The 27,235-nt window shown below is 39.0% G+C and overlaps 1 protein-coding gene across 2 annotated transcripts in view; it reads left to right on the top strand.

The window, feature by feature from the left end:
• rbms3 (RNA binding motif, single stranded interacting protein) overlaps nucleotides 1-20,895 on the top strand; it is a 220,201-nt gene extending 199,306 nt beyond the window's left edge. Inside the window, exons 11-14 of one of the 2 annotated variants that reach the window (XM_066691284.1) lie at nucleotides 3,722-3,832; nucleotides 8,297-8,386; nucleotides 10,897-11,024; nucleotides 12,420-20,895. In XM_066691284.1, coding sequence (XP_066547381.1) covers nucleotides 3,722-3,832; nucleotides 8,297-8,386; nucleotides 10,897-11,024; nucleotides 12,420-12,423 — 333 coding nt within the window. In that variant the 3' untranslated portion in view covers nucleotides 12,424-20,895. Of the gene's footprint in view, nucleotides 1-3,721; nucleotides 3,833-8,296; nucleotides 8,387-10,896; nucleotides 11,029-12,419 lie in introns of those variants that run through there. The other variant, XM_066691285.1, reaches the window with a different exon arrangement.
• The last annotated feature ends 6,340 nt before the right edge of the window (nucleotides 20,896-27,235 follow it).

The raw sequence follows: 27,235 nt of genomic DNA, 5'->3' as shown, positions 1-27,235 counted from the left end.
TGCAAAGGATTTGCAACCAAGTATTGAAATGTATTATATGTTTCCTTTCAAATCCATTGTGGTGGCGTACAGAGCCAAAATGATGACAATTGTCATGACAATCATCATTAAAATAAAGTGTAATTCCGTGACATTAGATTGTGATTTTGTTAAAATGGTGGAGAAGAGTCATACAAACCACTCAGCTCCAGGAAATATAACTAGTTTGCACCATGTGTTCGAAGGGAACACTGTGGACCATAGACTGTAAAGCAGTATCATCTCAAGTAATAAAAATGTAGGTATTACTGGTAAATACACTATGGTTGAATCAAGCCACAACTCATGGATCAGGACTAACATTACAGACAAATACCAGATAAGAAAGGTTACAAAGTAGAGGGGGCCCTTCAGCACACAGTTTTCAATCTCCAGTGACTGGCTGCAGAATGTGGTGTTATATATAATGATTCTGAAGCTGCAGTAAATGGAAATTTCATAGCATTTGGCCACATACTTTAAAGCAGTGCATTGTTGTGTTCATGCTGCATATTCTCACAGCGAGGGCTGCAATGGAAATGAAGCTGAAATGTCTGACTGGAACTCAATTGAGGCTACACAGAGTAAAGTCAGTAATAACAGCATAACAAGCTTAGATCTCTGTAGCCATAAAACCTTGCAAACCTATCCATTACCGAAATGCATAAAAAAACTAAAAAAAACAGGCAATGGCACATGAGGCCTACTGAAATGGATCCAATAGCCGAGGCAGCTATTCAAGTAAAACATAGACTTTTCCCATTATGATAAATCATTTGTAAGTCTTTCATTGCTAGCTTCGTGCAATAAAAAGCACATAGTATTCATTTTAATAATCTGAACGCTGACTGGTCTGAAGAAAAGGTTGCCCTTGCGCACTGTAATGTGTGAACTGTATTTCTGTTGTTAACTTAACAGTTTCAAATGCAAAAAGTAGAGGTGACAGCAGTGATGGAAAAACTCTGTAATGCTATTCATGCAGGAGTCATATTTATATATTAAACCAGTGCAAAAAAATGCAATATGGGGGTTGTCTCTTGCTGAATTGTTTCATGTGGTTTCAAAATGTCTTCCTCTGCCATGCATGCTGTGAACTAGTATCAGTCACACGGAAAGCAAATTATTAAAAAAGTATGAATTTAAAATGTATTTATATTGGCTTTCCAATCAGTATTTTAAGTATTGCACATATCAGTCAATGATGATAAAGATGTGTGTTAAATTAGGTATAAAACTGACAATCTGACAGAAAGCACATTAGTCTGTCAAAGTGATGCCATTCTTATAACACTCTTATGATGGTAGGGTTTACTTTGTATTAAGGCTCACATATATGGAGACAAAAATACCATTTTGTAGATATGTTTGCATTAACATGGGAGTTAATAATTTTCATGTATAGTTATGGTGGATGGAAATGATCTGTCTATATTTTGACAGCAAATGTGAATGTTAACAGAATCTGTAATTATGACAGAAGCCCATTTGTCACCTAGTGATCCAAACCTGATACAAGATCTAATTTTGCTTAATTTTGCCCAAGGACTGCTGAGGCTCGAGTGTAGCCAGCAGCCATTCACATCCCTGACATGACGAGACATCCCTTTCCAATCAGTTTCCCTCATTTGATTCCTTTGCTGCTGTGAACCTCGGCTCAGTGTGATGAGAAATCATCTTGATTTATTTGCATGTTCCCCTCACCCGTCCCCATGCCAGAGAACATCCTCATATTGATAGGAATCTCAACAAGACAAGGCAGCCTTTCCTGTCCCTGTAAGCCTCCCAAATGAATGATTACTCTCTGAACTGTTGGCTTTCCCAGCACTGTACTCTGGGCTATAATTGATAAGCCACACACACACACACAAAACACATGCCTCGGAAGAGTTGTCACGCATGTGCTAGTTTACCCGGCACAGCCCAAATCCTCTGTGGCTGACAGTGTTAAGAAGTGAAGCCATATCCAGGACAGAGAGGAGCCACGTTGAGGACAGTCAGTACTCATTCATACCCAACGCTAAGCAAAATATTCCCTCTTTGATGCAGTTTCCAGAAACACTGAGTCACTTAAATGCTTTTCATGCTGCAAGTTAAACTTCATGCCTCAATAAACTGTTTACATGATCATTTAGGAAGCATTTACGGCTTTTACAAGAAAAACTGACACCCTTAACTGCCTGACTATCTTGGTGACCTGTTATGGAAGCAATTTTGCCCTAATTTGGTGAGTCAGAGTGCCTGTATCGGTCATGTAGTCTTGGTCAAGTTTCACGGAAGCAGGAGTCATGGGTCAGATTTATCCGAAGTGAGTGTATTCTTTCCTCTGCATTCAAAGTAGAATTAAATCAAATACTCCTATTTATAACAAGGCACTGTTCTGGAATTTTCTATTATCTGTTTCAGGTGCCTGTACAAGGATTGTCTCATTAACAATTAAATAGTATAGTTCTAGATATACATACATATATTAAAAGTCATTGCAGTAAATTGCATCATTGTTGTCACAAAAACACAAAGCATTGTTTTATAATAAAATGCAGTGTGAGTGTTAAGAAGACTATCCCTCTCCTTAAGTAACAGACTTGGCATTAGCTTTTTCAGTATGCAACCATTTTATTTTTAGGGGTTTTTGAAACTCTATTTGATTGTTTATGCAGATGCAAGTATACTTTTTGTGTGTGTACTAAGTCATACATTCTCTAAATAATTTTCTTCCAGCCCAAAAGTTAATTAAAAAGAGTGAACTGTGTCAAAGAAAGGGCCTCTTTATTACAGTAGCAGCTGGCTCTCCACCTTTGATGCAAATGTGCGGTATGTAATGTGTGAAGTATATGTGACAGCTGTTTAAAGTCCCGTGAGTAAGTGATTCATTTACTGACGAATTCCACATACGGTGTAATTACACTACACAAAGAAACACCACAGACCTCTTTTGTATAAAACGAGAGTGCAAACAGACAAATTAAACAGATATTTACATCCATTACTAAAATTTAACACAATTAAATCGAATGCCTTTGCATTCAGCTTCAGTGACACGGATTGTCCTACAGCTGTTCCAGCTTCAGTTAATTCAGCTGTCTACACACAAACTCTGCCTTTGTAGCTGAAATATGTATTTTCAGAGGAGTTTTCCTGGCTTTAGCTGATTATTGCAAATGGTGATTCATCAGATGGGTGAGAACAAATTGAGGAGTTCGCTGATGTTCTCCGCTGACTGAAATATGTCATTGTGAACTACTTTTTGTGGCTCAAAAGATAGTAAAAAAACAAGCCATGAATTCTTCTTATTTTTTTGCTATGAACATCAAAGTGTTCAACTCGAACTCCTTTGCCTTGGGAAGTATGCAGAATAATTAACCTTTACTTGATTAATAAAGATGAAAAGGTTCTTGCTGATTTGCATTCAAAATGAATTAATAATAGCCGCAATTGTTTAATTACTTCATCACAGGAAAATGTCAGGGATGACTTTCTCGTTGGTGCTGAGAGTGTTCATTATTGTTCGAGGTACTGATGTAATTATTGTATTTAGTTTTTTGTCACTGAAGGGGGTTATTTCATACATTGTAGGTGAAAATGGATATGGAATACAATTACTGTTTTGCAAGAGTTCAGCGATAACAATTCCAGGTTTTAGCAAGGAGACATACAATCTGTATCTAAGGGAGGACATTGACAGCAGGCTGCTTTATTTTTTCAGGGTGCTGTTATAACGCCAGCAATGGACCACACCATGTCAATGCAGCCAACCAGTATGATGGGTCCTCTTACTCAGCAGATGAACCATTTGTCCTTGGGTACAACAGGAACAGTAAGTATTGAGTATCTACTGCCACGGGGTGCAGACCTCTATTTACAGTGTATTACAGGATGTACTCCACTTTATTGGAGCCATCTACATTGCTTTGGGGTTATCCACCCAAGGAGCTACACAGTGCCGTTGTATTTGGCCAGTATATATTGCCAAACGTATATATTTAATTAAGCTGTCGGAAAGAGTTTGACATTAAACAATTTATCCATGCAATATTAAGGTTATGTTTTCCCTTGGTTTCTAAAACAGTTTAAATGCCCCCCCAATACAGAGTTAGGATTAATATCAAAACCTGTAGTGGAGGAAACTGGATATATTTTTGGGGGGGATAATACAGAAAGCTCGGCTGCACCTGCCCATAGTCCATGTCAGATTTATTTTTGGTCACTGTGGTAATATTGCAATCCCTACAGTTATGAAACATCAAACAGTCAAGAACAGCAAACCAGTGACCTAAAATAGTTTTGGCTGTACTTTTGCGGCTGGCATTAGCCAACAACTGGGCTGTGGGTTGTGGAATAAAATGTTCCCACCCTCTCGAACTGCACTGACCGGAGAATTCAGAAAACATGTTGTGTTTATTTTTTCAGGAAAATTGAGCAAGAAACCTCAAAGCCTCATAAAAATAACAACAATTTGATTCCATCTTTGAAAGAAAAATAAATAAATATAAGACTATAAGGAAGCTACACTAAAGAAACCTCTAAATGAGAGAAAAAATAATCCATGTAAGCATTTGGTTGAACAGATAATCAGTGCTTGAAGCTACAGGGACATTAGAGACATTAGAGTGGAAACAGGCCTAACGCTGCCTCTGCTGGTGGTCCATGCACCATAATGAGGCTACCAGGAACAGAACAACAAATGTCATGCAGTGAAGGATCAGGGAGATGTACTAGTCCCGGCATTCTGAATATCACATACCCAGACGCCAGCTTCCGTGCTGTGGTCCAGTGCCAATAACACGCATTCGAATGACTCGTAAGTGTCTGGCGAGGTTCTGTAATCAGATCAATCTACCCTGGTTTTGAACAAACAGTGAACAAATCATGATAAATAAATACAACAAAGATTCCATGTCAACGCACCAATATGTTTTTCTACATTCTCCAGCTATGTAATTGAATGGTTTATGTGGTTGATTGTTTTTCTTTTGGCTTCAACTTTTTGACTTCAACTTTTTGACTGTCACTCACTGTAGATGGGAGGGAGAAGGTGTATTGCAGCTCCTGACACTACATTTATTACAGACCAGAAACAATCCCCCAACAAAGTTACTGTACTGTAAAGTGTCTCAACCATGAGCTGACAGACATAGCCTTGATTTTGTATATGTATATACTTCTATATTTAAGCGAGGAAGTTAACCCTTTAGTAGCTTTTCTATAAAACACTGAAAAGTTAGTCTGAGGATGATTACCTCCTCCAAGGTCTGATGGTGGCCAGGCAATAACACGATAGCATTGGAAGGCACAGAGAGACAAAGGTTAGCTGCAGGCAGGAGTTGAACTTTTGAACCAGTAGTTTATTAGTGGCAAGAGTGACAGCAGGAATCTTTTATTTCCCTCCTGGAACTGAATTATCTCTAAAATCTCGGCCAACGCCTCGCTTCTCTGAGAAGGCCTTCCCAATCCAGAGCCGGAGGCATTACAGTAACTCCATATATCCTTTATTTTAAACCTGAAAGATAGCCATTATCCAGTGTGCAACCTTGATATTACAGAAGCACATATAGATTTAATTTAATGTTCACAAGGAGATTCATGTCCCTGCTGCAGTTGATGTGTGCTTTGGGCTTGTAACCGGTCGGTGTCTGCTTTCAGTGGATGTCTGGATTGCGTTTACTGTGTACGCTTCACACCATACTGTAGTTTGAATTGTTAGCTGCACCCATTTTTTTACTATTCTTTTAAAGCATTCCAATTAGCCATATTTTGAACAACAACCTACAGACGTGCATCAATTCAATCAGATAAACCCGTGCAATTAGCATTGTTTCTCCTAATCACAAGAGACTAGAAAACGAGGATAATCATGTTTGTCACTAAAGGAATCTAGTTTGTGGAGCACAGGATGCCGCCAACACCCTCCTCCTCTCTGAGCCTGTCGCTCAGGCTGGGTGTTCTGCTGGCTCAGGAAGTGTTAGTTAATGATCACATCTGTTCTTCCCTTGGTACGGCCCGTTTGCCACCTCCACTACAGTGCCTCCGAGCCACAAATGTCTGTCTGCATCAGAAATCAATTGTTTCATGTATACATTCGTGACATCCCGAACTGACTGCTGCATCTCGTTATTATTAAGCTGATTAAACTCCTACTTTAGTCTGTAGTCAGCAGGAGTTCCGCCGTTTACGTTTTGCATTAAAACGGCAGCATGTTTCTGAGCTTTCCTGCGGTTTCACTTCTTACCCATTACACGAACTGCTGCGTGCATTCGGTGCGATTCTCTGCTGGCATTTCTGCCGGGGCTGATTTGACTGGAGCCCAGTGCAACAATACTGAAATACTTCTGCAGTGTACCTCATCTATTTGAGAAATGTCTTAATTGAAACCATGTCCACTGGAGGAAAAAAAATACAAAAATGCATTGTTGTGCAACAGTACTTCCTTTCCATCAGCTTTGAAACGTTAGTTAAAAAGCCATTTCTACAGCAATAGCTCGTTATCCTGGGGGAGAAGTAATCTAAGGAGAAGCAACAGAAGACTCCAGACAGCACATGGTATAGGATTAGCAGGATGCAATAAATCAGATAACAGGAAAGGGCAGCTGATGTAAAGTAGTCCTTTAACATTAGCATGTATTGTACAGAGCCTCAGACCCATTCACATGGGCAGCACACATCCTCCTCTGTGCACTTTAAAGATTAGAACTGAGCCAGGTTTAAAGTCCATTAGCAATGAACTTTATTCAATTGTTTTGATTTTTTGTGTTGTTTTTTTCGGTAGGATTATTATTTCAGAGTGGGGGTGTGGGGATGCCCTTGTTTGCCACACACATTGTCGAAAGAGCAAGTAAACACTCTCCACTCTGTAAATGCACAGATGTACTCACCCCACCAACAATAAAAAAGTTCTGTAAATTTTGAGCTGGGTATGTTGTGAACATATGAAGGGCACTTGTTAAATGTTCTTTTTATTAAGAAGTCGTGCTGGGCTCTCTACCCTTTTGAGTGCTAACCATCTGTTGCTATAGCATGTAATCTGCAGTAGCTTTCAAAACAAAGCTAACCTCTGTGGATACAAATCACTGGCACAGAAGCACTGTGGCCCCTGGTCTTCACTACAGATTATTTTTCCCAGGTGCAGATTTTCTTTTAAATCTCTGCTGACTAGGAAAGGACTGTCTGGGTCACCTTGAAAATAGATTCCCAGAGGTCTAATGGCTTTCTTAATTCTACCAAACACTGTTTAAAGATGACTCTTGTGGTTCTAATGGCTCCAGTGAACGGTTTCATGGCTTTTTCTGAACTGATAAAAATGTGAATGGATGGATGGTTCACCAGCAAGCAGACAAACAGAGAGTTGGCACATTTAATCCAGGGCTCAAAGTCATGGATATCAGGGAATTTTCAGAGGGATCTCCTCTCTCACCTGTGTCCCTACAGCAGAGGCCTATTTCCTTTGGTGATGCGCTGCTCTCCTCCACGATGGCAGTTAATCAGCCAGAGCAGTGGCCTTTAGCTCCTCTCATTAGCGAAATGCAAGAGAACCATGCCCAATCCATTAGAGTCACTCGCGGTAATGACAGTTTATGAGAACCGGGCAGCCAGCCAAGGGGAGGCTGGAAAGAGTTTACATTATAGGATCCTCTGCTGAAAAGATCATCCTCCCTTCCTTCGATGGAAAAATAAAACATATCCCGAGTTATCTGTAATCACATCCTTCCCCTCTCGTGCTCGTTAGCTTGCTATGGCATTTCCACCGAGCTGCTTTCAAGTACCAGGTTATAGCACTTCACATTTAACAAGACAGTCCCCTCTGCAGCTGTGTCCTCTGCGAGCTCGTCCTTCACTCTAATGGGTGGGTTTCATCCCCTAATGACGGTCTGAATGTCACAAAGCTGTTCACTAAACACAGGGGTATGGTGTAGACCTTGGGGAACAGTGTTTTGTTAAGAGATTTAAATGTGGTTCTTGCTGTGTGAGATTACAAAATGGCACCTACTTGTCTGTGATGAAGAAATGTTCCCAGAATATGATGAGTACTGATAAATGTTTTCAATATAGGCTCTCTTGGATCTCAGTGAATTGCTTGGGGAGGCTTTTACTAGATTTCATAAATACATCCAACAGAAATGAAGAAACACTTTTTTTATGTTGTATTTGTATATTGATATGACTTTTTTTTCATGACGAGGATAAGAACTTTTAAATGGAAATATATATGTCAGTAAATGAATCTGTCTCTGTGTTTAAAGGCAGTGAAAGTGTGACTGTTTGTGCCTTTGCTTGTGTGTTACAGTACATGACTGCGGCTGCAGCTGCCGCACCTATGCAAGGGACGTACATTCCCCAGTACACTCCTGTGCCTCCAACCACTGTCCCTGTCGAAGTAAGTGACCTTGGCCAGACACGAGAGCATATCACCTCAGATTGTATACCACCACGGTTTCATTACAGCAAGGGGCCTGTGTGTTAGTCAGTAAACAGCTGCCACCTCCACCAGCACATACCCCATTTATTCACCAGTGCATCTCCCATTTAAGCAGACGCGTATTGCATTTAGTATGATAAAAGTTGTCAGATCATTTGCCCGACCTTCATCCCCAAGGTGGCTACCATGCAATATTGAGCTCAGGTGCCTTTTTTTTGGGGGGGGGAGGGGGGTTGTGAATGATGCAGACTGAAGCTTTGACACCACCTTCATATTTGATCTTCTTTCTCTGGGCTAAATTGTAATGTGGCATAATTCTTCAACACCTGGTGTTTGATTAACAAGTCTCTGTCTCCCTGACAGCACCATGCATCTCAGAAACTGCTCAGTCGAGAGCATTTAGACAAACATCACTGGCAGAATTGTGCTGATGGTCTTCAGGGTTGACCTCTGACCAGTGATGGCTTCTTTGTTGAAAACCAGAGACGGGTCACTTTGCTGCTCATATAGATTACGCTTGGATTGAAGGAATGGATCTTAACTGGGTGTCATTGAGTGACACTCAAGCTGGGAAAAACAAAACGATTTCTGCAAACGTGGAGATGGACATTAATTGGTAACACTTTAGATTAAGGGACACCAATGGCAGTTTATATATTTATAATAACCAAGCTATTTACATTGAATTATATATGTTTGTGTACAGACGTGGATGAAAGTATTGGTACCCTTCCAATTTTTAAAAGAACTCTCAATTTTCTGTAGAAAGTAGAAATTGACAAAAGTACTTGGTATCCACCAATCTTTATTTCACATTTAATAGAATAGAAACTTTGCTTTTGATTTATGACGTAACATATTACTTTAAATAGTAAAACAAATTAAAATGGCACGAACTAAAATATTGGGATCCTTAACCTAATATTTCGTTGCACAGCCTATAGAGCCTGTATACAGCCTATATAATCAAGCGCTGTCTGTAGCTCTGAATGAGATTTCTACACTTCTCGACTGGTAGTTTGGTCCACTCTTCTTGAGCAAACCACTCCAGTTCTCTCAGGGTTGTTGGGTGCCTTTTCCCAAATGTGAGTTACAGCTCTTTCCATAGATGTTCAATGGCATTTAGATCAGGACTCCTAGAAGACCACTTCAGAACAGTCCAATGTTTTCTTCTCATCCATTCTTGGGTGCTTCTTGAGGTATGTTTCGGACCATTATCCTGCTGAGGGACCCATAACCTGCGACTGAGACACAGCTTTCTGACACAGGGTTATATGTTTCGCACCAAAATGACTTGAAAGTCTTTTGATTTCATCATGCTCTGCACAGATTCAAGGCACCCAGTGTCAGAAGCAGCAAAGCAACACCAAAACATCACTGAGCCTCCTCCATGTTTCACGGTAGGGATGGTGTTCTTTTCTTTGAAAGCTTCATTATTTTTAAACATAAACATGGAGTTGTTGTGATTTACCAGAAATCTCTATTTTTGTTTCATCTGTCCAAAGCACATTCTCCCAGAAGGACTGTGGCTTGTCCACATGTATTTTGGCAAACTCCAGTCTGGCTTGTTTGTGTTTCTCTCTTAGAGAGAGGTCTTCTACCATGGAGCCCATTTTCAGACAGCGGCGGATGGTGCGACTTGAAATTGTTGCACCTTGAGCTTGAACGTCGGCTTGGATGTGTTTTGAGGTTTTCCTTGGTTCTTTCTCCACCATTCGAACAATCCTTCTCTTCATTCTTGGGTCAATTTTCCTCTTGAGGCCATGTCCATGGATGTTGGCTACAGTCCCATGGGCCTTAAACTTCTTAATAATATTTGGCAACAGTGCTCACAGGAACATCAAGCTCTTTAGAGATGGTCTTGTAGGACCATGCTTGGCTATTACCTTCTTTCTAACCTCCTCAGACAACTCTGGTTTTCCTTCTCTTTTCTATGTTCAGTGTGATACACACGGTGACACAAAACAGCAGAGTGAGTACTTTTCTCCATTTCTCCATTTTAATTTTAACACTTTTCAGGGCGAATGGTGCATTATTTGAATAAAATGCAAGGCTACCAATACTTTTAGCCACATCTGTATATCACAGTGAAACCAAATCAAAAATTTGCCACCAGTGGAGAGGGAGAAAGGAGGAATATTCTGACTTTTTTTTATTGTTGTGTTGTATTGCCTTTCCTCCGAAAAAAAAAAAAAGTTTGACCTACCTGCAAGTCTCAAAGTTAAAATTAGTATCCAGTCAATTTTTTGTATGCAATTATAAGTAGTAGAAAATGGCTTCTAAAAATAAATTGAATTGTGGTAAGTTATGTATTTTTAATTTGTGAATTGAGGGTAGTCACTTATTTCCTAGGAGAGGACAATTACATGATTATTACTCTGTAAATATAGTACAGGTTAAAAAGAAAGTATAAATGCAGTGCAGGTATGAATTATACAAACAATGGCCTTCCTCCCTTCCTCTTCCAGGGAGTCGTGACTGAAGCTTCACCCCAGACAGTAGCTTCTTCATCACAGGAAGCAAGTGGACAGCAGCAACAAATACAGGTGGAAACCACCAATGAACATGCTCCTGCCTATTCGTACCAACAGTCAAAGTGAGTCTGTGGCTGGATATTAAAAACGCTGCGTCTTTTTGACACCGCAATTAATTTATTCAGATTAGTTTGAGTCGCTTATGGCTGTGGTCTCCCTTAAACTGACATCCACATAATGAAGAGGAGATAGTCTTATGGCAATACCAGTTACAATGGTAATGCATGTTCACACAGAAGCGATATGGTATGTCATTTAACATGTGGCTTGCGCTTTGTGCTTCATGGCTATCTTCCTAGCTTTATCCTCTCTATAAGGGCTCTGTAATGTTCATTAGCAGTTATCTATGTTGCTCCTATCCAGCGCTTTGTCTTTTTCTAGTCATAAAGAATAGTCAAGTCCAGATACACGCTATGTGTGTCAGAGAAGATCCCGCTGTGTTGTAAAGCCATAGGGAGATTAAGCACAACAGATGGATTCTAATTTGCAGTCTTTTTCTCAACGTACAGCAGAGACAAATTTAATTTCTCACCAAATATCTGTGCTGCACCATTTGTCAAAACATTTATTTCCTCCCAGTATTATTGAACACGTCTGTGTAAAATTGCCAGAAAACAACAGAGTGAGAGAGATTAATATTAATTTGCAAAGACATGCATTGCTATTCAACATTCACTTGACAGCCCAGAAGAGTTGTTTTCTTAGTTGTTTTTTTTTGGGTTGGTTGGTTTGTTTTTTATGGAAGAAATGGATGAGTGTATGGAGTCAGATGTGGGCTCCCACTAGCTTTCCTGCTTTCGATCCACCAGAGAATCTGAAAAGTGTTTCTGTAACGCACTTTTAAAGAGATGGGTGAAGGAGGGGTTTGCGGGGGTGGGGGGTGGTGACCACCGTAAAACTAAACCTTATGCCATCATCATTAATTATTCACACTACCTAAACCATTTTTACAGCATACACTAAAGCTGTCTAAAATGTACTAAATGGAAAAACCTGCCCTTTTAACATATTTATAAAGTGTCTTCTCATTATTATTTTTAAAACTATTTTTACATAAATATGCTAGTAGTATTAGCTGAGTATCTAGATAAGAGTATAACAAACTAAAACATAGCTCATCTTTGTCGAGATCGAAGTGTGGCTGTGTATTTGTATGTATTTTTCACAGTTGACAGGTAGAAATATCGCTTCACATAAGGCTGCGTAATTTCACTCGACTTCCAAAGATCCCTGGATCAGGGCTGAATCATTTACTAAAGTCTGCATAACATAGTAAATGTGATGTACTGCATAGCATCAAGTGAAAGCTATACATTGGGTAAAACGCAGTAGTAAAAAGCATTCTGAATTCCTTCACAAGCTGTAAGACTCATAAAAGGTTTGATGTGTTTCACAGCACTGAAGAACAGTGTGGAAGATTAACACTAATTTTGCACTCTGTTTAATTTCGTCCCCAGATAATGACAGGACTAAGAATGTTCCTCTGACAGCATTGCCTTGAAACAGGGAAACTGCACTGAGGAGGGAGTTTGCTTCCAGATTGCACAGGCACCAAAAGAAACTTTTTGATTTCCTACCTTGCCCAGTGGAGAAAGTATTGCGACATGCTGTGCAGAAAGAGGTTCAGTCATGTATCCTGACAGTATTGTTTAATGTCGCCCAGCAAAGAGGCTTGAATTTTTTCATCATGAAATTTCTTGAATTTAAATAACAAAGGAAAAAAAAAAGAAAAAACCTTTGAATGTGCAGGTAGGTTTAAGCAATGGTGAGATTTTTGAAATTGAGAGGAAGCAAGTTTGGAAATAAAAAAAAAAATGGTCGTCTTCCTCAGATATTAAGCTACTCTTTCTTTTCTTTCTTTTAATTTCTCATGTTAAATTTTTAGTTTTTTTAGAGAACTTTAGCAAGGTTTTTTCTTGAATCTTTATTGCCTTAATTTTAACAACGTTAGAGACTTTTCCAAAGTGAACAGTCGAGCGTCTTGTTACGGAAAAAAAAGACTGAATGAACTAGTCGCTTGGACCAATTGAATGGTGCAAGATATGAGTTGAATTGGGAAAAGGAAAACTATTAAATAAGCTGTACAGATTTAATGGAAAAGATTGTTTTCTTCTTTTGAAGAAAACTTTCTTAATTATGAAACAGTGGCAACTGACAATGTTTAAAGTTCTAAGAGGCTGAGACTTAATTTCTGTCTTAGTGGAGAATGGGAAGAATAAAACCTGGGGCTATAAGAGATTTTCAGTATGAGAAAAAAATGAATTACTGCATTATAGGAAAATGCAAATTGTTGCAAAATGCAGATATTTTTTGTTTGTTTTTTAATTTTACATGGCGAAATCGCTGTTGACTGCATTAGTGCTTTTTATCTGCTACCTTTTTTATGAGCTTTAAGACGTTTTTAGTCCGCTTTGCTTGTCACATTGCAAAAAAAAAAAAAAACTAGCAGTGCAAAACTAAATAGATAGGAGCTTATGGTTAAACCAATTAGTGCAAAAGCAATAGATAGAAGAAATTGTTGACAATTTCTGTAGTCTTTCATAGTTGTCGATCAAATGCAGCCTATGGATGGCCTATTTTATACCAAAGATGAAGTGACACCCTAAAGCAGCTGAGGAGATAGAGGTTTTGTTTTCTTTAATTTGTTGTTGTTGTTGTTGTTGTTGTTTTTTTAAGTCTTTATTTGACCTAGATGGCCGGACCAGTACTTTTGTTTCTCAGTTTAAACTACCTTCCACTGGTGTCCTACAACACACATTCACACTTACAAACACAGCAAAAAGATTTCAAGCGGTGACACACATAACAGTGTTCGTCTTTAACATGTAAACGTTTGTTATTGTGTTTAATACTGTTCATAGTAATATCAGCGGGAGTATTCAGAAATTTAAGGAAGACAGTATATACATCTAAAACTTGTTTATGTATTTAAATTTGGCCTCATTGACTGTTTTGAGATAAAATTGAAAAGAAAGACTTCTTTTCTAAAATTCTGTGCTTATTCTTTGTTTTCAGTCAGCAAGCAGCCACAGTAGTTCAATTCAGAGTCAATGCCCATCTCACGCCTCTGTGTATCCAAATTGTATGTCCAGCTACCTCAGTCTCTGCCATTTTGCCACCAAAATTAGGGGTTATCAGATAAACAGTGCGAGGAAAAGCCGAGCCTCAAAAACCCATTACTATATGCAAGCCGTATCATTATGGAGTTCCCAATCTCCCTCCTCTAAATTACCACATCAAGCTGTGAAAAAGTATTGGACATAGAAACATTCAAATAAAAGGTCAGCTTGCTTGGAATCTTAATTTGAGGGAGTATTGCCAGCTTGTAGAAATCTGGAAATAAAACATGCAAGTTTTCTCAAACAAAGTCAGCTGCCAGGTGTTTCCCTTGGTGAAAGTTATTTAACTTATTCTCTTTGGCTGTTCGTAATTAGTTTCTTGTAAACCGCTTCATCCTCCATTGTCATTTAAAATGTCATACGACTTCATGCAAGAACAGGAAAGAAACGTGTTGTGAGCCACAGTGCTCATTAGACAAATTGTCTAGCGTTCGCCGCACAGACTTCAATGCTGAAGTCGGCAAATGTGTTGGTTTTGAAAAATTGACCCCAGAGGGTTGTTGATTTGGCAGGTTTATTTTACAGCCTTTCAAAACTTTCACCACTGGAAAAATGGTTTCAAATCCGTATCTAGTCACAAGTTTATTGTTTTTTTGTGGTCTCAATTTATCTCCCTTGTGGCATCAGTATATGTTATAAAACAGTCTCTGAATTGTCCCTGATTTGGCTCATTAACAGTCTGCGGAAGAGATGTACAAGATTAATTAATGTGGAGGTTGAACAATCCATTGCATATTTAAGAGGGGTTCCATGCAAGGCTCAGTCATCACGTTTGCTAGGCATTGTGGGGAGTACCAGACTTACAATAACAATGTATCATCCGGCCCATTCGGAAGACTAGACTATTTTAAAATGTTGTTTCTTGAGTGCCTTGTTATCTGGATAATCCTGATCACTATAACACCCAAAAGCACATCAAAAGGAATATACATATTTTTAACAGAAGCAACATTATAATCTCTGTCCAGTCCTGAGTTATCACGTTTCTTTGTCCCCCTCAATAAGGAGATTTGTTTACAAAGCTTTTGTGGCAACTACTGCACTGTGATGCTCCAGTGATGCAACTTTTAACGTGGTGCTAAACAGGAAACAGTTTTGTGTTGGTGGCTGCGTTGTTAGTAGTCTGTGATCCATCCTGTCAAATTGGTGCATTTACTTAGGGCAATTGCTCTTGGACAAACCTAACCATCCACTCTGAAAACCTTATAATTATTTCCCAGATGCCAATATTTCATGGGGAGACTATACATAATATACCCTACCTCTGCTAAGGCTTAGCTGTCAAATATGTAAATGCAAATCAGTTATTTTTTCAGCTTCAATTGTGTTTGCCGTACCTCAGTGAAAGCATATACTAATAAACTGTAGTATGTTGCCGATCTGGGAAATGTATTCTTATAGCTGGTTACAAGATTTTCACAAAAACCTAATTACTTTTTCTAGATTTTGCAGTCATAGTCCCAATAAACTCAATGCAGACCCTTACCCTGGTGCAAAACGTATGTCTTCCTTCGGTGATATATTGTATAGCACTTGTAAAGTCAAAAGGTGTTATATACTAAAAAGGAATTGCCATTCACCAAATTTGTGGCATTCTACTCAACTTTTTGAAAGTCATTTCACATTGAAATTTAGCAATAAAATGCATTTCTGAGATTAAGTAATTGATAAGACTGTTGCACTTAAAGCTCAGTCACACATTTCCTGCCAGTGTGACTCTGACTAACAGTCACTAACCTAGAAGAATCCATTTTAAAATCACATTTGAAACTGTTTGAAAAAGACCATTGTTTAAGTGTATTTAGCAGACCCTTTCATTCAATTACCAAATTCCTTGTCCCATCTGTAACATTTAACCTGCATTTTAATATACATTACTGAGTACAACTTAAATATTATTTATGATATGCCCACAACATAGGTGTCACTGCAGTGATTTCGCAGTGTGGGTTTCCCTGCATGTTGTATTTATGAGACAACTAGGAATACAAACGCCAATTAAAATCTTGTGTACAAGAGCTCTGTGTCTCGTTTACATTACCATAATTAAATCAATTACTTTTCTTTAATGGATTATCCTTTGTTGATGAACTTGCTGTTGGAATTCTCCATCGTGTGTTAATGGAAGTGACGTACGTTTCCTTTTAGAAGCCGAACGCATCAAACTATTCCTTTCATGAGCAGATGTGTTGCTAATGTCTCAATATCTCCCTCTTAATGCTGTACAAAAATCTGTGTAGAATTACAGCTGTAGCTTTGAGAAGTCTAGAGGGACTATCTGTATGTCTGTACTCACTCAAAAGTCACCCCTGGAATGCAGCTTCCTTTTTAAAGCAATCGTACAAAACAGGTTGCTTCATTAACTCACCGAAAACTGTTTTCTGTGTTTTCTGACGATTAATGAGTTGCCACTTCTTAATTCTAAGCAATGTTAGACAAAGAGAAAGAGGAGGGGCTGAAAATGCAAAAGCTTTGTGAAAAAAATACTTCATCTTATATAATACTATATAAACCATTCCTAAATGAACTCTCGCTGTGGTTTAGATTAGCAGGGATGCTAATTGTGTTCACAGATAAACTCTTGTTCAAATTGTGTCAGATATAGACTATCAAATCAACATTACAGTAGATTCTTCAATAGATTTCAATGATTCAGCATTTTCTTTAACGTGTTTGATGGAGAGAGAACAAAGGGTTTTCTATCTCTGTTTGAAGAGGCCCATGGATTGTTCAAACTCAATATTCATTGATCAGGAGAATTCTTACAAAACGTTGACTATTTGTTTTTAAATTGGATTCACTTTTATTGACAGAAGTAAACATTCAGATTTACTTGGCTACACATTAAGTAGATTTGAAAGGCTTCATTAAACATCTCAACTGAATTCACAGGCTCATCTATTTCAAATCAGTTTGAAGAGAAACTTATTCATAGTAAGGATTGTTTGGAGAAAAAGAAAACATTTTCATTCTCATTCACAGTTTAAATACACAAGTTCTTACCTGAAAATGTTCTGTTTTTCTTGGTTTCTTTAATTTCTTTTGTTCGTGTTTTTTATGGAAGGCTTTTCTTCATCAGGTGTCATGTTGCAGGCATACACATTTCTGTCATAAGTGGAAATCAAATTACTTGTAAAACCCTTTATGAAAACATCTTATAGAGTTTTCTGGAGCAGTATTTCTTTGTATGTCTGTATTTTCTTAAAATCGATAGCTGGTTAAAATATAGAATGATATCCATCTGAAAATACGCAGCAAACCTTTAAGATGTCTGATTGGTTACTGATTGCAGTTTTCATGGAATATCAGAAATTCCAGTACTTCTCCACAAACATAGGTACAGTTTTCAAAGTAAATAAATATTCTGGAACCAGTAAAGATCTCTCTAAACTTCAAGACACTGAAAGAGAAAACTGTTACATTAATTATTGTATAATTACAGACATACCAGACAGACCTAGAGGAACAATGAAAACTACCACAGAAAATTCCATTGGATTGTATATATGTAAACATACACAGGATACTGTATGTAATCAGTGCCGTCAGAACCCCCCCTTATCTGAATTTAATAATAATTAATGGAGATGAGAACAATCAGTATTTCTCACCAGGCACTGTTCTCTTTGGCTGTCAGTCAAACCCTGTGTTTAATCATCCAGGGGGAACTTGGGCAACAGTCTGATTTAATTAAAATGACTGTAGCCAAGCCCACAATTCTTGACATTGGAATCTCTTCCACATGATTCGCTTGGATTGGTCCACCAAGGAAAGGACATCTTTATTCAGACACATTGCCTTGAAAGGTAAAGAGCAAGGGGTTCCTCTGGTCCTGAGTGTGTACAGGCTATCAAATCAATGAATGATACTGACTCTGTAACAACTTGAATTGTTATGGTATAGCATTTCCTTACTTTAACTCTTTCCCGGTTAGAAAACGCTATTGTATAAAAAAAATAATAATAGGATCCCCCGCCCACCCAGAAGAATGCTTTTTGCAAGGTTCTTTTTGTGTATCAGCTTGCAGAGCAACCTCAGTTAAAATGGGATTTGATTATTGTTTCCTGTATCACAAGACTCCTTGTTGGGTTAGTTGAGTGCTGTCCTAGGGGGAAACAGAGGGAATCACAGGTATGGCCAGACTGCCACTATTACAGACGGGTGCAGATAAAGAAGAGGCATCTCCTCGTTTTGCTACTCTCAGAACTACAAAATTATTGTTTTTTTCTGCCTTTGGATGAATAACACTAACATGTATTAGCTGCTACAAATGTTCAGTATTTGAAAACTAGATGTGTTGGAAAGGTGTGTGGCATATTACTACTTCTGAGTACTGAATGAATCCAAATTTACCTCCACATGCGAATATACTGATCATTTAAAGTTAGTTCACAGAGAAATGTAACTGTGCTTCAGCCGTAACATGCAATGTGGTGATTCTGATTGAGTCGTGTTCAAGAGCAGACAGCATGTTTTCTACGGTTTGCATAATTGTTGAATTCTTCCAGAATGGTTCTGTATTAAACCGTTTAACTATATTAGGGATTCCCAAACCATTCCTGGAGGACCCCCTATCCTGCTGGTTTTTGTTCCAACTGAGATCTTAATTGCTTAATTGAATCCTTATTTGAACTAACAGAGTCATATAAAGCTTAATTTGATCTTGGTTGGAACAAAAACCAGCAGGGCAGGGATCCTCCAGGACCAGTTTGGGAATCCCTGAACTATCTTTTACTTTAACCTTAGGACTTTTTTGCAGCTACAGAGACAGGAAATGTATAAGACTTAACATGTCATCCAGACATCATAATGCATTTTCAAGCAAGTGGGCTGCCCAAAAAATATATATAATCTTATAAAAATGTCTATGATCTCAAATGAACACCACTCATAACTGTCAGAGAGACAGTGCCTGTGAAATTGTTGAAAATGAGATTTGATTTTGACTGGCAAAAATCCAGATGCATTATTTCAATACACCGCCATGAAACTGAACTATCGTCCACACACCTCACTGCACGTTTCAGTCTTCCAGATTCTCATGTGTGTAACCTATCCGCTTGACCCTCTCCGAAAGACTCTGATAGTCAGGTTGTCATTAAATCTCTGCCAACCCTGTATCTTCCAAGAAAAAAACAAATAACTGGTGTTCTTCTTGAGACTGTTTTGGCTACGGTTTGAGAAACTTTGCCATTATAGTTTCACAAGCCATAACACAGGCTCATCCCAGCACTGCCAACAATGTCTCATTCTTTGTCCCTGAATAATGCAGGGTATCAGCCCAGCAGCCCCCCAGTGCTGCAGAAAGGTGGCAGTGTTTGTGTTGTCCGTGCTTCTAAATCCTTCAGTTTTCATAACCAACAAAGTTTGACCATACTTAAGTAAGGGAGATAAGGATCGGGGGGGTGCGATCAAAACATGTAGTCTTCCGAAAATGGCTATGATGCGATTGAAGCAGAATTCAAGCTCAGAATACAACAAATTACATTCCTAGAATCTGCACAGAATAATAATAAAATCCGATAGGAGAAGGAAGCAGTGGAGGCTAAACATGTTCATATATGTCCTGCTTTGCTCATCTCTAAAATGGTTAACTCGCCCATCTTCCCACACCAAAACTCAGTAATAGGATCCCAAGCGCTGTCAATTGTTAGAAGTCCTTGAGGAGGGAAGTGTTGTTACCCAGCATGCAAATAGGTTCTGCATTCTCAGTCAGAGCATCTCTTTCCCCTCAGTCCTGTCGTGAGCAGCTGGCCTTCCTTTTACCTCATTTGAACACCACATCTAGCGAGACATTGATTAATGGGACAGATCAGCCTGGGAGAATACAAATTCAGACTGAAATCTGCACAGGGCTCTGAGAAGGCGGCCATTAGCTTCTGTGTGCCTCCAGATTCTCACTGCATCAAAATGGGGTATTGCCTGTTTGATATTGCTGTATTTTGTTTTATAGTCTATACAGCTGTGTTTTTTAACTTTAAATGACGTTGTTCTGAAATTGGTGTTACAAGTTAATAGTAAACCTGCAATCTACTCCCAGGATTTTCTTGTCATGATTCTCTCATAGTGCCTCTCCCCCTGAACCCCCTCAGATCATCTCAGACTTAATGGTTGACTGAACAGTATTTCATGAAAACACAATTATCAGCAAAAAGTGTGGAATAAAGGTGAAGAAGTTTGTGTTTGTTTTTTACACTGCATTCTGGAGCTCTAATTGTAACGATAATAATGTATAATAAATGTATCAATCCCGCAGTCTCTGCCCTGCTGCAGTGCTGGTAACAGGCTTTGCCATCCTTTTACTGCCAGACTACATCACACTTAGAGAGCAACTCTGGCCCCTGAAACACAGGCAAGGCAAGAGAGGAGAGCGCCATAGAGGCAAATCAACACACCGGGCTACTGTATATTGGAAAAATATCAGCATTGAACTCGAGGTTGATTTTACGCAGAGTGTTAAGCCCACACCTTCCTCAACTCAGTCTGGTTGCAGAAAATATTAAAAATTGTATTTGAGTAATGTAGGAGAAATCAAAAATGTTCTACCAAAATTTTTAAAAACAGCAAAACCTCCATTAGACATTAAATTATTGAGAAAAGAATATTTATGAAATCATTTTTGTACAGGTGTTTAAAAGATAACGCAACAGAACAGTTCTACAATGCTATTTTTTTATTTGCAGCACGATCATGCCTCTCATGTTTTCGGTTGTGATCCTGGGAATTTCTGTAGATCAGTGGATGTTAGGTTTAAACTTCTGTTTGATTTTTTTCTTTGATGAAGCTTTCAATAAAAAAATGTTTAAAAGAAAAAGTCTCATTTACAGATTTATTTATTTGTTTTTAATTGTCTTTTAGGTCAATGTGGGAAAACGATGACAATTGTTTTAAATACATTTTGTGCAGGAAAATGAATGAATGATTTCTGAACGATTAAATGGTACATAAAAAAAGAACTGACATTTATTGTTTCCAGTTGATACAGGTCATATTTTTAAATTTCATCTCATAAATCAGTGTCTGCCTCTTCATACACAATCAGCCTGTATTCCTGTAGAGCAGTATAGAGAATCCTCGTTAGGAGACTGTAGACAGCATTATAAGAGGAACATGACAGTCAATGATAAACAAGCCGATGATAGATTAGGACATATTGCTGGGCCTATCAGAGTACTTTGCAGGCAAATGTTGAAAAAGGAGAACTTGTCATCATTTTAAAGATACTAGATTCCTTGGAGATGACAATTCTGTAAGTAACCAGTGACAACCAGGTCTGGCCTAGACTGGCCTGTTATCAAACAATGTGTCCCAGCACCCTGCCATATTGCAGGAAAACATTCAATGCTTGTGGTTCTGTTCATGTGTTATCTGTGTTTTACAGTACTGACCCACTGGTCCATGAGGGAGATGGTACTACAGAAATATATGCATGTGGTAAAATACACAACATATGTCAAGTGAAATTAAAATTGCATTACATTATTTATTGAGTGAAATAACATTTCATATATATATTGAAAAAACTGCTTTAAAGAAGCTGAATCTAACTTTATATAAAGGGGGGCCGTGCTCAGGATTGTAAACCCAGGGGTCAGAGCATTAATGTGATTGTTTGGCCAGATGGTGCAGCCTGGCCTGAATATAGCTGTGGGAAACCATGATATTAGTTTTGCAGAGATGGATGGATATTCCTGTCACAATATCACATAATAAAAAGTTTTTAAAAACAGTTATGACAAGTAACCCTGCAAACCCTTTAAAGGGTTTCAATCAATTTGAATATTGCGTGTTTATGTTTGGCAGTTTCATACATTTTAATTACATGTACAATAATGCCATGATTGCAGTGTTGAAATGTTTACAGCATTCAGGTCCCATCTAGTCACCATCACATCACTCAGACAACCACGTGTAATGACGACACAATGACAGGACTGTCTGTTAGGAGAGACCATTCGAGGTATCAACTCTGCACATCATTACTACAGCTGTATATGCAGCACAAACCACCTAAAACGTGCGATGCCATCTGTGGAAGGAAATTGCTCTATTTTTAGTGGCAGTAGCATAATGCTATGGGGTCAGCCTATTGATGTCAATGTTATGTTTACCTTATTTTTGGACCCCTTTTCCTCCTGTTGAAGCAGCAACACCACTTCAATTTAAATTTTCAACAAGATAATGCTAGTCCACAGTAAGGGTCCCTCAAAACCAACCACCACACAGATTGACTAGAGAAGCTTCCCTCTAGTGTGTGTGCAGGTTATTCAGTAAATGTTTGTGTTCATTGTAATGGCAGATAAACCAGGTAAGGGTAACTGATGCAGCATTCAGAGCCACCCATATTCAAACCACCTTCTCCGACACCCCTCTGACCACCATATCCACACCACCATGCCAGCAGAGCGATGAGACCAGATGTGGGGGGCAGTTGAATGCTTTGAAATCTCTGTAACAAGCTCTATCTACCCAACTGGATCCTGCGTGCGCCCCACAATACACGTGACTGACACGCTTTGCCATCGGAGACTTGCTTCCAAGTGATAAAATAACGTCAGAGCCAAAAGTGTATAGTACAGCATAAACCTAATCCTGTCCTGTAAAGTTATTCATCTGAAATGTGGTTCTCTGAGGTTTTTCCGGTATAGAAGTGAAACGTATGCATTTTGATGTGCGCTCATTTCAGAGTGTGATTTCAGAGAAGCGAGACAAAGTCTTTCAAACATTTAAAATATGTTGGTATTTAACATTTAATGTGTGCCAGGCACCAGGGCTACCCACTACCCTAGCATACATATGAATCCTCACCCGGTTAAGTATTTTTAATTTTTGGCAATGCTTATTATGTTTGGGTTTCTTTGTAAGCATCACTGTGGCTAAAAATCTAAATCAGCATGGAAATATAAATATAACTGTCAGTTTTACCATTGATTTACCCCCAAAATTAAATCTTGAAAGCATGCAGGCTTCAGGATAAAGTTACACTTCAACCACATAAATAGTCCCTCGCTTGTCATTTAAATAACATTGTCATGGTCAACACTGCAATCTAAAATAGATCACTTCCCTAGCAATTAAACTAGCATTTGGTTTCAATGTAGCACTAGCTCTGGCGTACACGGTATGTTTTTTCATTGTTGATTAGTCATTTATTTCATTATTTTGCTCTTATCCAAACTCCATTTTTCATTGTATTATATCTCTATTCCTTAAAAAGAAATCTGCTGACACTAAGATAATATCAGGTAGCATGATACAGCTTTTTTCTGATGAACTCTTATCTGACCTTCATTCCGTTCTGCAGCTACAGACACTGGCGGAAATGTCATACACACAGGCTGCAGTGGTTAACAGGGCACACTATTGATTTAACATGAACTAGTTTTAATCAAAGTATGAGGAAAAGGAGAGGGGTGGGATCTATTTTAGTCAATCAAGCACTTTACTCCTGTTTAAGTAAATCAATATGCAGCCCTGCCACTTTCAACACTAGAAATGAATGTCACAATTTATTTCATTATCTTAAAAAGAGGTTTGATGGCTCATTGATCAGCACAGTTATAGTGTCTGTGGAAGCAGTAGCACTACAGTAATGCATTCAGGCCAAGGATGGGCATGGAAAACTAAAACAGATTAAACATACTGAAGAGAACCTTAACCATTCAGTCAATATTCATGGTTGAATAACAATGTGGCAAGCTTGTCATGAGAAGAACAAATACATTTCTATAAAAGTTACTGCATGCATCGCCCTTGAAGAAGTTTGCACAGAAACAATTATAAACCCAAAGGAAAGAGTTTTAGTATTAAGTTCTCCTCCCTTATGCAAATGAAACATCCTGGATTCTCAAACAAGTGATTGTCTTTGAGAGGATGAAGAGAACACAATCAGAAAATGGACATCCATCACAAGTGTGTCAATTTTCCCTTTGCATGGATCACGGCACAGCTTGTAACTGGGAAAATGTTTGTCTGCTCAACTAATAAAGCATTTCTTAAATGGACAGCCGAACGTGCAACACTTTATTAGCCCAGAATTACAATCCGACGCTGCCAATCGGTTTTCGAAAAGCCAATTCATAGTTGTGTAACAATCTTGGAAACACTCCTTTTCCCTCAAGCCCTTTGAAGCCTCAGAAAGGCATTTACATTCACGCTGGCCTTTTCTCCCCTGCCAATCCAGCCCAGATAAAAGCAGGACTCGATCCCCACAGGCCTGCGGAGGTCACCTGTACAAAGGCTTCATCAGGCAGGCCGCGGTGTGTTGTGCAGCCCTCCTCATCTGACTGCTGACGCGCCTTGAAAGGAGCCCTTTAATTAAACCCTTCACGACGAACGCGGGGAAGGGGTCCTGATGAGTCCCTGCAGCGAAGGGACAAAGTAACTCAGAGGGAGGGGAGCGCTGAGTGACAAATTACAGTCAAACAAAAACTGCAGTGTATTACCAACCGACCGCCACATTGTCGTGCGATGGGGAAAAATGGTGTGCTGGAAATGGAGTCTATCTAGAGTATATATTCTGAAGGGTTATATATGAAGAAAGCTTCCATTACCTCAGCTTTCTATTCTCCTCATCATACGTCATATGGATTTTTTACCTTAGTTTCCAAAGTCATATTCTTATAAATTGTACCAGGGCTGCTTTTTGAGTTATTAATTCATGATAAACGCATTTTCTAACTAGTGCTTAGCCATCCGTTATGATCACGATTGTAATTTCACCTCATATCTCTGGATGGAACTCATTTCAATTTGACTCTCACCTTCATCACATTTCAACTTTTCTTCTTCTTGATTTCTTGGGTTGAAATTATTCCTATATCTCTGCACTACATAATCTGTTCTTTTTTACCATTCTTCTCACCCCAGTGTCAATATACAGTGGGATGCCTTCAGCAACGTATAAATCTTTAAACGTTTCATCAGACTTCACAGTTTCGACTCTCATCACAGTTCTCATTTCATAGCCTGCCAGCTGGTTGAATGTTGAATGTTGAAAAAGTCTAATCAGTATCTTCTTCCATCCCGAAACCAGCCTGCTTCCTGACCTCCGGCCAAGCCCAGGTTCTGATGTTTCCATGTAGTTTACAGAGCACACATCAGGTCGTTTTAGGCCATCTGTAGAGTTATGACACATTTAGTTTATTGGTATACACTGTAAGGTCTCCTCAGATTTATAAACCTACAATAGATTAGCTGTACATATACACTCACCTAAAGGATTATTAGGAACACCATACTAATACTGTGTTTGACCCCCTTTCGCCTTCAGAACTGCCTTAATTCTACGTGGCATTGATTCAACAAGGTGCTGAAAGCATTCTTTAGAAATGTTGGCCCATATTGATAGGATAGCATCTTGCAGTTGATGGAGATTTGTGGGATGCACATCCAGGGCACGAAGCTCCCGTTCCACCACATCCCAAAGATGCTCTATTGGGTTGAGATCTGGTGACTGTGGGGGCCAGTTTAGTACAGTGAACTCATTGTCATGTTCAAGAAACCAATTTGAAATGATTGGACCTTTGTGACATGGTGCATTATCCTGCTGGAAGTAGCCATCAGAGGATGGGTACATGGTGGTCATAAAGGGATGGACATGGTCAGAAACAATGCTCAGGTAGGCCGTGGCATTTAAACGATGCCCAAATGGCACTAAGGGGCCTAAAGTGTGCCAAGAAAACATCCCCCACACCATTACACCACCACCACCAGCCTGCACAGTGGTAACAAGGCATGATGGATCCATGTTCTCATTCTGTTTACGCCAAATTCTGACTCTACCATCTGAATGTCTCAACAGAAATCGAGACTCATCAGACCAGGCAACATTTTTCCAGTCTTCAACTGTCCAATTTTGGTGAGCTTGTGCAAATTGTAGCCTCTTTTTCCTATTTGTAGTGGAGATGAGTGGTACCCGGTGGGGTCTTCTGCTGTTGTAGCCCATCCGCCTCAAGGTTGTACGTGTTGTGGCTTCACAAATGCTTTGCTGCATACCTCGGTTGTAACGAGTGGTTATTTCAGTCAAAGTTGCTCTTCTATCAGCTTGAATCAGTCGGCCCATTCTCCTCTGACCTCTAGCATCAACAAGGCATTTTCGCCCACAGGACTGCCGCATACTGGATGTTTTTCCCTTTTCACACCATTCTTTGTAAACCCTAGAAATGGTTGTGCGTGAAAATCCCAGTAACTGAGCAGATTGTGAAATACTCAGACCGGCCCGTCTGGCACCAACAACCATGCCACGCTCAAAATTGCTTAAATCACCTTTCTTTCCCATTCAGACATTCAGTTTGGAGTTCAGGAGATTGTCTTGACCAGGACCACACCCCTAAATGCATTGAAGCAACTGCCATGTGATTGGTTGGTTAGATAATTGCATTAATGAGAAATTGAACAGGTGTTCCTAATAATCCTTTAGGTGAGTGTATATTTTCAGTTGTGTTATTCAGCAGAGGATGTATTCCAGAGATTCATAACCTTGCTGGAAACTGAGTGTGCTCTTAGAAAGGACTAGCTTTGTTTATATCCTGCTGGGTACTTACAGACTGGGGTTCAGTTTTGTTGTTCTCTCTCTCTGTCTAGTTTTATATGAGGGAGTAACGTCTGCCTCACTGTCCTTATTGCACTTGCGTCTTCTTGCCTTTTTGTGCAAAGTTATTGTCTATTTTCCCAAATCTGGGCCTAGTTCCCTCTAATGCTCTGGTGAAGAATTCCAGGTGATATTCCTCAAGTGCTGAGCTCAAACTCTTTTTTGGTAATATTGGCCACATTAGCTGGCATGTTTCCGACTAAGCTAGCAACCTTAATCCTAAAGACTTAACATATTTATATCATTAGTTGATAAGAGAAAAAAAAGAAGGATTTTAGGATTTGATATTAGGATTTTAGGTTGTGCGTTTGCTTTATTGTCTTGTCAAGCTCGACATTTAAGGATTAAAATATATTAAATTATCTAAGGCTTGTAGAGAGAGAGAGAGAGAGAGAGAGAGAGAGAGAGAGAGAGAGAATACAAATAAGGAGCTGTCTCTGCTTACAAGCATCATTCCTGAGGAAAGCAGAGCTGATCTGATGAGTGGATAGGATCATTTGCCTTACATAAGCATGTGATGCATCTACAGCATGGTTATCAAGTTACTTTTGGGTGGTCAATA

This window comes from Amia ocellicauda, chromosome 18 (assembly GCF_036373705.1).
Source record: "Amia ocellicauda isolate fAmiCal2 chromosome 18, fAmiCal2.hap1, whole genome shotgun sequence".
NCBI classification, from domain to species: domain Eukaryota; kingdom Metazoa; phylum Chordata; class Actinopteri; order Amiiformes; family Amiidae; genus Amia; species Amia ocellicauda.
The sequence above is the reverse complement of the archived record's forward strand: the minus strand, read 5'-3'. Positions and strand labels throughout refer to the sequence as shown.